The following is a 12,532-nucleotide window of genomic DNA, read 5'->3' on the forward strand; positions in this document are numbered from 1 at the left end:
TGTTTGGCCTTGATACTCGATTGTTGTGTGTCTACTGGAACTAAAGGTACCCTTCAGAATGATGGAGCAACTTCTGGTGGTGGAAAATTTTAGTGTACGTACTTCCGACTTTGAATCTAAATCTCCTACTGTAAACAAATGCTGGTTTAATTTCCTGTGCATGAAAAGTGTAGTGTTTGGGGAATCACTCGCTCTGTAGGACCCGATTAATAGGGGAAAAAATTCCATTTGCGCCCTCATTTGCTAAAAAAGGTTGGGCTCCAATACTTGGAAGTCGTTTTAATAAAGGGTGACGTGTTGAAACGATTCTGTCGTATGACGCACGGCTTATTAAGTTGATAATTTTGTTTAAAAACTGGGGAAAACGAATGTTAATCAATTATTGTAAAACGGCTGCGCAGCATGCCGTAAAGAGATAGCGACGAGTATGTGTCACAGTGTACGGCGATAGGGGACTCCGTGCTGCAATCGTACCCCGAAAGTATTTGGGCAATGCATCTAGTGCGTGAAATGGCAACCAAGCAAAGTGCAGTTAGCGCGAAGGGAAGCGTACAAGAAACAACGGTGTGTGCGGTTGAGCACAATTTCTGGATAAGACGCACTTATTAGCTGTAGAAGTGGCGCAAATTATGAGGAAGGAAAACGGACGAGTTGGCTGCAAATAAACGAACTCTTCCAGGAAGTGTTAAACACTCGAGCATTACGCAATTTGTTGAAGGCGGATTAGTCAATGGGAGGGGCTCGGTTCCATCCGTTGCTCTAAGGTGGCCGCAAGGATGGTTGCATGCGATGAGTCACTAAACCAAGATCGTTACGAAATCCCTTCTGCGGTGCACGGAAGAAGAGAAACTGTAAACGCGAGGCCGTGCAACAGAACCAAAGGTTGCAGTAAGGATGTTACGCCCCTAGAAATGTTTTAATTAATAACGGGGTGGTGGGCACAAATGACGTTCGTGTCCGATGGAAACCGGGAGAGCCAGCAGTTAAATTCCGCTCTGCGCGTGGTATGCGCAGCAACCTCGTTTACTGCAGAACGAGCGGCATGCGACAGTCGCGAGAGCGAGGCAAGCTGCGCGTGTGCCAGCTTACGACGAGATTCGCTGTTTGTGAGTAGAGGATAAGACCTTCGCGAACTAGTTTCGTGGCCGTGTGGACCGGCGGTGACGCAAAGTGACATTGCGAGAACTCTGCAGGGTGCCTTGTTATGTTTACGAATAATTGGCGAGAAATATTCACTTGGCGGTCGGCGAAGTCGCCCTCTGCATTTTTAATTACCTTACCTTCCAAAAATAGGAAATCCCCGAGTCAGCGCGTGCCTGCCTCCTTCCCCCTAAGCAACTTTTGTGCTTAGAGTTCGGTTCAAACCAGATTTAGACAACGAGTACTTCGCGATTGGGAAATGCAGTGTCGGCCAACTATCGTTCGAAGTCACTCCCTCCCTTCTCAGAGAAAAATCGCCGAAAGACTGCTCACAGTTGGAATTTGCCATCACTTTGCTTTCCTTGTTTTGGATAGTTCTGGTGTTTTTGCTTCTGTTTGATTTCGCTCTAGGAACCAACACCACGAGAGGGAAAACTAAACTAATAAAGTATAAATATCATGGTCATCTGGAAAATTACTTTCGACTACCCACGTGTATGTGTAGTTGATATTTATACTTTATGAGTTTAGTTTTTCCTCTCGTGGTGTTGGTTCCTAGAGTGAAATCAAACAGAAGCAAAATAACCAGAACTATTCCAAAACGAGGAGTATTGTGTCTGTAAATTGCGTGTGTTCTCTGGTCGATTTGCTTACTTTGCTGGACGAAAAACTCCAGTTTCTGGGGAGAAAACCTTGCTATCCACCCGAGACCAACTAACTCAGCCACAAAGTAAAAAAAAAAAGCTCATAAAAGTTCCTCGCGTCATCGACGGTTTCGAACCCGGGTCTTTCCACCCGGTGTGGGGAGGACAGCGGCGATACCCACTGTGCTACTCGCGCAGACACCACGAGAGGAAAGTGTATTGTAGTAGCGCACTCACGACTTTTCTTTGGGGAAGGCTGAGGATTAGGGCCGTTGTTTTGACCTTTTTTTTTTTTTCGGTTTAATCGATCCTCTTAGGGCTGAACCCTGACCGCTATCCCCCATCTCAGTGAACCCTTGAACTGTATCGTATCTGTATATTTCGTGTATTTTATAGTAGATCTGTGTGTGATTTGTTTTAAGTAATGAAACACCTGAGATTTCAGGAGGGAAAAAATATGCACCCTTCACCGGAGACCGACTAACTCGGCCACGAGGCGAACGTTACTGCAGATGGAATTTCGTTTAAGTAGAATTCAAACACGGGTCATTTCAGCCCGACAGGGAAGGACAGCGATGTATTCGCTGTGCTAACGGATTGTGTAATTTATATGCACTGTGTATCACTTCTCGGAGGGGTGGGGAGGGGAGGAGATCTGTGGTTTAAATATTTCCTTCTGTACAATTCCGGGATTCCTCACACAAGAGCATAGAGCTAGCTAGTCCCACGAGGCAGCTGTGGTGATATAACGAGCTCTGCACTCACCTTGGTTATGTCACGTATATTGCAATACATAGTCTACTAGAGTACTCTAGTAGGTTATGTTGCAATATGACACGAGCAGAGTTCGGACCCTCGCGAGTCAGTCTCGTTCACCAGGCGTGCGATTACGCAAGTACCGTCATTCATTGCTTCCAGCGAAGAGTGATAGCCAAATACAACGTACACGTGCATTCTCATTAGATGGCAGATTGCCAACATCGATGGCATCTCTTTGTTGCGCGTGTACGTCGTCACACAAGGTTTAGTAGGTTTTGACAATAAACCGCAATTTTACAGCTCTCTCAGTGTAAACTCTGCTGAATACTGCTGTTTTCAATAGAAATTTCTTTCCTCGGATCACAAAAGATATGCGGAGAGTAGCGAGTCCTGCAACCTTGCTATGAATATAAGAATTCTAACCAGACGTGCATGCTTTGGTGGCCCCATTCATTTTATAACGACTGCTGTCATCCCCAGGTGGCGGGGATCGTTTCAGTTCTTTTCTCGAAGAAAGGGCCCTTGAGTACAGCGAGCAAAGTACGGAGGCGATGCCGAGAGAAATTCTCTCACAAACACTGTTTTTGGTTGCCACAGAAACGACTTTAAATGTATCGATTCTCTTGGCTCTTATCGATAACTATATTAGTTGAATATCAATGGGCTAATGCGGGGGGGGGGATCGTCTCTCTGATGCCTCATCCCTTCTTTACACCTGTTTTTAGTGTTGTCTTCTGCGGTAATCCTGGAAAATAAAGTACAGATAGATAAAATAACTTTGAAATGTTTTTTATTGTTGTAATTGATTTTATTTTTTTCCATTTTAAATGTATTTTTTTTTTAAAAATATACTTAGGCTCAATATGGCCTCTTACGCTAGAACTCTTATAGCAACAGCTAAAGCTACGTTAGGCCTTTTCACAAATCATATCCACTTTTTAACTCTTTTCGCGCGCTACCATATACGCACAAGTTAGTACACGCAGTGCGTTACTTTTCAGGCGAATCAATGCACAGCAACATACATATCGAGCGCTTCGGCTACAATATATGACTGTGTGAGATGTATGAAAATAATAATAATTGTCGTATTTCTGTTGACCTGATTTTTAATGAAATTTGAGAAGGCTCGATAAATCGTTTCAAAAGAGCTAAATATGAAATTTCATGAATATATGTACGCTAGAAATCGAGTTATCATGCGAAAAGGCGACAAAGAAATAATAACATTGGATTTCTATTAGTTCGATTTTAATGAAATTTGGGAGAGTGCCAAATAGAAAATTTCACGAAAATCCATCTACTGGAAGTCGAGTTGTTACATGCGAATGGACGGACGGATAGGATGAAGACAATGGGCTCATTATGCATACATACTAATGTGCCTAATGATGCGACTAATATTACGCCTATTGTTTTCACCATGTCCTTCATGGTGAAAATTTAAATAAAATCCCAAATTTCATTAAAATCGGACCAGTAGAAATCCGGCATTTATTATTATTACTTTTCATATATATCACATAAGCTATTCATATACCGTATCTTGTAGCTGAAGCACTGGATATGCGGTGATTGGAGGAATGAATGAGAAATATGGTGGATGCGTAGAAACGAAATGCTCCTGTTTCGTACATAAAAGGCGTTGGTTTTTGATCTTTTTTTTTAATTATAAATTTATCAGTATTTTTAACGCGCCTGAAATATAACGCACTGCGTACATTGACTAACTTGTTTATTATCCTTTGGCACCTTTCCCCATTATTATCTAAAGAAATACTTCCTCGCATATTAATTTTTATACAAAAATTGCGACGTAATAGCCTAGTTTAATTGGTGCAATATAGCCGAAGCAGCTTTTGCGCCATACAACCACAAACAACTAGTTTTAACCAGTCCTCGGTGGCATATCTGAAAGGAAAGTGCGAAGTTCTGTTTTCCATCAAAGCTGTTATAAAATTTCCTCGAAAGCAACGTGACCCCTTGACCCAAAGACTTGAGTATGGTGTTTGAATATTTTTCGCAATCGCAAGGGTACATCGCTCGTATAAGTGGTGAAAAACCTTCAGTGAAGATTGCGAAATAAAGAAAAACTTGCAGTTTTTCTTTCCTTGTAAGCCAATACATTTTCTGTATACGTGGATTTTGAAAATAATTTCAAAATAAGATGCAAATCAGATGCGCATCAACAGTTTCACTTTTATTAAGTACGCACAATTTTGAAAATTTCTGAGCGTCGCCATCATTTGGATAAAGGTGAGAAGTTCGCTGATAAACTTGTCAACTTCAAAACTATATGGTTCTGTGCCAAGTATATCAGCAATATTTTGACCCAACGAAGCAAATAAGTTCTGTCTTCTCTGAAATTTTATAATGGAGAGAGAATTCTTGCACTTGGAGAAAATTCACGAAGAAAATCCGGAAATTCTGGAATGAATTCCAGTTTTAATTTGCCTTTGTGGTAACAGCTGTTGAATTTTTTTTCTCTAGGTCTTTCAGAAAATTTCTTCAGTTGCATACATGCATTAGATAACATTTGACAATGCGCTTGCCTGAAGTTGGAATAGCATATGTAAACATATTTACAAGAGGGAGAGAACTTACATTTACATATATACAGAGAATTAATTAAGTTTACATAAATTCAATATATTAAATGACAGCCAAAGACTTGAACATGTTTGTCGAGATTCACTGGAGGTCGGTGCTTCGATGCAAGTCTTCCAGGATATTCTTCCTATATTTCTTGTCATTCAATAGTTCATTGGGATTAATTTGCAGATTGTTGAAATGTTTGCAGGGAACGTGTCTCTAAGGCGGACAAAGTTGGTAAGAGTCCACATATACGGTGTTTTTGTCGCTCTCTTGGGTGGGTACTTGAGGCTAAGGTGATTTCTTGCACGTTGGGAGAATCAATCCTATTAGATAACAGTTTGTCAAGATTGATGAGGTTCTTTTCCAGAATTTTGATCTTCCATGGCGTCATGTTCGCATGTAGAATAGATCTAGAGATGGTGAACGGGTTCCCATGGATCCTGTTCAACCACCTCAGCACCCAATATTCAATTTCCAGGTATTTCTTTACAATACTTGATGGGGCTGAAGACCATAACTCAGACGCGTATAAAGCGATGGAAGTGAGACACCTTTCAATGTATTGGCATATTAGGGACGTATTTTGGCAACCAACAAGCTCCTGCCGGATCTCCCAGAAGGCTGCATATGTTTTCCTTTTTGTATATATGAAATGGTCCTGAGTTGAAATCTTTGTGACCTTATTGCCATTTGTCAGAGCTAGGATATCATTTTTGTTCCGCTTCTTGGTTATAGGTATTTGGGATGACTTTTTCTGATTTAGTTGGAGCCCTGCCATTCAACAAGTTGATTAATTTGTGTAGCAGTGTTTTCCTGTGTGTGTTATGTTTAGTTATTTCTGGCCACTTTTCTACCAGGCAGCAGCGATTACCAGTAAGGCTGCTTCTCAGTGCCCGTCCACGCTACGATGAGACGGGGCACAACTATATGAACAATCCAATGGAAATATGCTTGTATTTAGTCACTAATCCTTTGAAATAAATATTAAAAAGTGTCATTCACATTATATTCATAAAAAAAGTGTAGAAATACTGTATATCATAATTATTGTATTTCACTATGGCTCCATGCCATTAGCAAGTGCTTCACGTACTGCAAAGACACTCTGCACACGTAGCATACTATGACGTCACAACGTGACCTCACTGTTTACACTGACAAGCTAACATGAGAGCTTTAGCCAAGTTTCCATTGTTGTTAAGAGCTGGCACAGTGCCAAACACGAAATGTTTGGTCTTTTATGGTAATAATTCTTATGAACTCTTTTAACCATATTCATGTCGATAAAATACATTTTCCCCTGTGTACCCCTTCCCTCCCCCTTAAAAAAGAACTGCTACATACACATTCTACTGTTCATTAGGCGAACATCACAGTGAAGTTTTGGCAATCGCTTCTTGAGTACAGTGTAGAAGTTTTTAATCCCCGAGGTATGTTATTTGATATTCGAACGCGTATTGTACACGTTTGCGTATTGGACATGTTATTTGATAGCTTTTATTAATTCGTTATTCACAGTATTTTGTCCTCCGTAACAGAGCTCGGAGCTCTATAATTTTGTTAGACCTCATCGGTGACTGCAACAATGTCTGATAAAGGTTTTCCCGTTTGATAAAGGTTTGCAGATATTCCGAGTTTTCCATTCAGCAAAGAATGCATATAGGCCTATTAACATTGGCATTAATTTTTTCTGCAGTATGTACCAGAGGCGTGAGGACAATTTCTGCGTTCTATTCCTCGCCTCTTCGCAATGTTTTTCGAACGAGCTCGCACTGCTCTTCAACAGTCATAACAAGTCTTATCAAACTTCGGGTCGCCTGACCTTTTATCAAGAAGGAATGTGAAATACGTACGAAATGGTTCGGGGAGCGAACTATTTCATTCACATTGTGCAATGTATGTTGCCATTATTTTATACAGTTTCGTTAGGAATAAGCGAGACTGGTTTCGCCGATATCCTAGGTCTATTTTTATTTCATAACGTGGGAAAACCTGCTTCGATGTAGGAACACAGCTTCTCTGTATAGCAGACGTGTTTCCAGGAAAGCTACTTTGCAGGAGCTTATAAAAACAGGCGACGGTGCAATCCCTCAAACGTATTTCCTTGGAATACAGTTGCAAAACGATGAAAATTTATTTTTTAATAATGCGAAACATATTAACTTTAAATTTACTTTTTTGTTGTAAATAAAATCAGGACTCGGAATGGATCGGAGCGCCCATAACGCCTTTCCGATTCGTCACTGACATCGGTAATATCATGTACAAACTCAATCATTAAAAATAAAGTATTTTATTAATGGGCATTCCGTTTGATCCTGGTGAAAATTAATAGCTAATTTTGCATAATGAGCCCCCTTATTCTGCATCCGTTGCAAAAAATAAAAAGTAATAAACCGAAAAGACGCATATTATTCCCATCGTCAAAAGTGCTTACTTCTTTGAACTTTGCCAAACTCTCCGCCTCCGTCTCATTGCAGATAATTTATTCCAGCATTCCACCACATGCCGCCCGGAAGGTAAACTTCATAAGATCTAGTAGACTAGTTCTCTTGCTCTCGGAGATTTTATATTTGTGTCTTCTGATTGACTTGATTCAATGTCTTGACTCACCAGTATTCACTTTACTGATTTCCTCCCTTCGGAGCCTTAATACATTTCAATAAAATCTTCCCAAGGTGTGTAGTTTATAAGCTCAAAAGACCACATCTAAGATGTTCCTCATAGGGACAATGTTTAGCGCTCTTCACCAATGTAGTCACTCTTCTTTGCATCTTTTCTAGAAGCTGCATATCTTTCTTTAGATGCGGCCTCTACACCTGGAGACAGTATTACACGTGTGGTCGCACTGTGGTCTTGTAGTAAGGGGTAATGACCTCCTCTCCACTTTCAAAGTTCAGATTAACTGTACATAGAGCGCCATGCCCTTTTTCCGCCTGCTAATTGGACTTCTTGTCTTCCTGTAACGTAATCCTCAAGTCTTCCTTTAAGTGCATCCTTTAATTCCTCTTCCCTAATCTATAAATTACTCCTTCCTTGGTGTCTGTCCCTTAAATGCAATATCTTACATTTGGTGGCGTTAAACTTTAGCTACCATTTTTCAAATCCTTTTGAAGCAGGTTCCGGGTCGTTAACCACCCTTTCCAGTTGTCGGAAAATTCTGACAATTCCTCATATAACATAAGAAAAAAAATAATATTTTTTTAACTTCGACCGACGACAAGAGTCGAACCGAGGTCTTGTCCACACGTTGTCGGGGAGCGACGCTATCCACCTGGCTATCCGCGAGGTCGTTTCTGTCCAGGCAGCACGTCAAATCACAGATTTTTGTTCAGCCTGAAGATGCGTATTATGGACAGAAAAAAAATTCTAAAATATATTCGTGAACCCATCTTTACTTACTAGTTCCTTTTAACTTTTTCGCTTTCTTTTATGATCTAAGCAGGACTATCTCTAAGCGAACATTCCTGCTTGAACCTGTAAGAAAGAAAATTATCGTTATAATTATGTATTAAGTTTAAAACAAAACAGGTAGTTTATAATTAAAATGTCTTGATGCGAGAGAAATATGTATATTTATACGAGATAGCAATCTTTAATTCTAAAAAAAACTGAATTGAGAATTCTTAAACCAATAACAGATTCTAACTCTCTTTTAAGGTGTCTTTTTTTCCCCTTTCAGAGTGTCATTCGGCAGCTCGAAGGGTTCAATGGTGGAAACTTTAGTCTATGACCACCAAGATGAGTCCAGTGATCTTCCAGTATATCCAACTACTCCGCTGATCAATGGGTAAGTTTTAAACTGTTCCTCTTCAAATAGTCGGGTTTTCATCGACAACCAGCAAAGACGTCTTTCAAGTGGTGACATCTAGGATTTGAATCCTGTTAATGACGTAATCTCTTTTAGAATTTTCCGCCATCTGCTGGCAGTTGACCTCACTTTATCGTTTTATGTATGTTTTCTTCTAAATGGGTGAGTCCATTCTTTCTACACTGTGGATCAGTTCGCACGGACAGGTAGCTACGGCAAGTGGGGGACGGGAAGAAGGGGGTCTTAAGTAATCAGCAGGTCAGGTTAACAGTTACATGAAAGAGCCGAAGGTCTGGAATTAATTTGCTAAATAGGTCACCTTTCGCTTTTTTCCTCTATTTGATTTCAGGGACGCACTTCCACCCTTACAGCCCGATGCTGACTCATCTGGTGTTTTTTATTATTTTGCATTTGTGTAAATGTTTTCATCGACAGACTGAATGCTAATGAGGTATCGATACGATGATATCACCGCTGTAATGGGTGTTTCGGATCTGTCGTCCTTGACCACTCAAGATTGTTGGTCAAGGTGTATTGCATCGGGCGACCTTTTGTTGCTTGCGATAACGAGTTCGTATAATCAATGTTACGCCATCAACTGGAACTGTGCCATTATACAAAAGGACTCGGATGATTCACGCACGTGGGAGAAGAGCTCACTATAACTGGGCATGTTGGCGTTGAAAGTCAAGAGCGTCAGTTCTAGAAAAGTAATAAACCGAATTAATACATCTCACTTCGAGTCTTCGTTTCAACTTTCTTAAATCCCATCCGCGCTGCAGCCGACGCATTAAAGCGGAATTTCTCTTTCTATCTTTCGCACAAATCAATCACCACCCTGCTTCTGACATTCTCTGCTTTTCTGGTACGTGCGCGATCATGTGCCGTTACCCAGGCAACCAGATAGTCCTTGACATTGGAGGTGTGTGGAAGTCTACCGCCAGACAAATGACCTTGTTCCTCCAAACAACGCAATTTAAGAAGCGGCGGCAGCTAGCGCCGATGAGGAAAGGCGGTTTCTATGGCTACCAGACGAAAGACGCTTGCCCTAGTTCTCCTCTGGGAATGGCACAAACGTGGCGTCCGATCAATTATCTGGTCGCGAGAACTGCCTACACTTATTACGAAGGGGAGTGCGACACGTTGTGGTTCGCGTCCCCATCGGTCTGTTGCAGTTCGGCTCTTCCTCGGGAATTCTGGTAGCTGCTGCGTCTGTAATCATCCTTCTGTTTTTGGAAGCCGATTATCGTCAGGCTGATTCGCCTTCCAGCTGCGACTGTCGATGCCATCCGCGAGAAGTTATCAATTTACAATCAGCCCGCTAGAAAATGTCTCCTCTCCATCCGAAGATCGCTTTACTTGGCTCAACTGGAATAGACGCAGATGAAAGCACCGTGCCCGGATTCGCGAAACAACCGCAAAGAATAGCTGCATTCTTATTTGGTGTATAAAACGCCCATGTTATTTAGCCACGATCCGGAGAAGACAGTAAAGCTGCACATTGCCGGGCTTCTTTCTGCGGTGGGTGAAATTCTAACGAGTTTTCTGTTCCCCTTTAGGATGAGACAACATCCGGACAGCTTCCACCGAATATATTTGAAAGGTGCAGTAGACTGTTTCATTTCTGCTTTCTTGTAATCTCCTCGTCTTGTCATCATCCCTACAAGTCGAAAGCAGAAGTGCGGGGACCGAGGGGATTGGAATTCCATCTCATTAAGAACTTAAACACGTGAACTGAATCCGATGTTGAGTATTCACGAGAAATCTGGCATAACCATTCAGAAAAAAAGGTGCAGGTGTCGAAGGTGGTACAGGTGAGGGGGGGGGGGATCATAATTGAAAAGCCGGATTATGGTCGGCTTTAGACGTCCACCGAGGGAAAAAAGCCAGGGCGGAGGAGGAAAGGTGCCTTACATGTGGAAATGGGAGCTCATCAAACAGCGCGATTGACGCGGTACAGTTGCCAAACACAATGAACTCGCGATGTGATAGCGTAATACGACACATGTGCTCCCCCACTTCGGGGATTCCTTGTGTCAGGCGTTCGGTCGTTCGTCAGCTCCCTTTTTTGATGGATTGCTTCGGGCACGCTGACTTAAACAATGGCCGGACACGTGCGACCCACGTGGTAGCAAACAGCGTACTACGCTCTGCTGCGTCTGCTGATTTGGTTGGCAAGGGAACGGACTAAGACTCGATAAGGATACATTGTTGGAGCGCGGGGTCTCTGCACCAGTTCCCTGACCGAGGAAACTTCCCTATGAGCTTTTAGTTTTCCGTTGAAAATCCTCTACCGAAGTAGGCGGGGGATGGCCGCGGGGGGGATTTATGAGCTGGCAGACCCTCGATGATAGTTTCGGCCGGTTGACGACAAAGCACATCTCCTCCCTGAACTGGAAGACGAGTTCGCGGAGATTTTCGAGGGGTGGGGAGGGTCAAATTAAAATATGGAGTCAAAGGTAATTGAGGGTCCTTCTGTTGTTCGTAGAGTGACAAATGTCAGCAACATCTGGAGACCCCGGAGACGTCATAGGGTGCGGGAGACTAAATGAGTGTCCACCACGCATTTACGGGCAACAATCGGATCGAAGTTGGTGAATGGAGAGTGTTCAGTTTTTCACTGATTATTGACGATGAATTAAAACAGCTTTATTCCACTCGGGAAACACACCGTGCACCGCTGCAGTCATTAATGTCCCGTCTGGCTGGAGCACTCTTAGTCACGTGCGTATCTGTGCGCAGTTGAAGATGCGCCTCCTCCGGCCGTTTTTCCATTCACTCTTAGTGGAGAACGTGAAAAATTTTAGCGTTGATCAAGCGATTAGGACTTTGTCAAACTGCGGGGGGGGCATTTTATTTTCTCTACGTGGTCCAGAAGAGAGCCTCCGAAATAGCTTGGAAACAGCAATGTAATTTTATCGTAATTTGAGCTAAATCGCGCGTGATGCTGACTTATCCTGCTTGAGATGCTCGAAGTTTTCAGCCACTACATTAAGGCTCATTTTTAGAATTACTGGAAGCTCTCAAACAAACAGACGTTAAACAACTTAGTGTGAAGAGGGACAAACATTTTGCTGTATTTTTCACTTTATTTCAGATCATTAAGTAAATAAATGTAGAAGATATGCTCGGCTTCAGGCATCCACGAGGGAATAAAGCCAGGATGGAGGAAGGAAAGGTGCATTACATGTGGAAATGGGCGCCAATCGAACAGCTCGATTGGCGCAGTACGGTTGCCAAGCAACGATACAGTACAATGTTGCGATACTCGAGTTGATAAAATAACAGTGCAACGTTGCAATACGAGGTTAGTTGGAGTGATTGCTTATATGTGGCTATAATTTGAAAACGAGCAGGAAAAGTAGGAAATGAGAGATAATTGCCTGGCATCCCGCACACCATGTGCCCTAATGTCTCACAGGATAGAAGCAGAACCAGTTACAGTAGATGCGCTTCAACAACCAGAATGACGTTGGATGCGAGCAAAAACGCCCTCTTCCGAGATTGCAGTGAAACAGCCACTAAATTCTGAAGACCACCGACGATCACTACGAAATCTGTAGGTCTTGCGATGTTATCTTAA

At 42.2% G+C, this 12,532-nt stretch overlaps 1 protein-coding gene across 2 annotated transcripts in view; it reads left to right on the plus strand.

Moving 5' to 3' along the window:
* Positions 1–12,532, plus strand: part of LOC150081043 (uncharacterized) — a 242,446-nt gene that overhangs the window by 37,164 nt on the left and 192,750 nt on the right. For both annotated transcript variants that reach the window (XR_016547426.1, XM_090381898.1), the window contains exon 2: positions 8,821–8,928. Coding sequence is in view for 1 of the 2 variants with exons in the window: in XM_090381898.1 (XP_090238024.1) it covers positions 8,821–8,928 (108 nt within the window). In the remaining variant the exon portion in view is untranslated. The remainder of the gene's footprint in view (positions 1–8,820; positions 8,929–12,532) is intronic.

This window comes from Mastigoproctus giganteus, chromosome 9 (genome assembly GCF_048544385.1).
Source record: "Mastigoproctus giganteus isolate SK-2022 chromosome 9, ASM4854438v1, whole genome shotgun sequence".
In the NCBI taxonomy this organism is placed as follows: Eukaryota; Metazoa; Arthropoda; class Arachnida; order Uropygi; family Thelyphonidae; genus Mastigoproctus; species Mastigoproctus giganteus.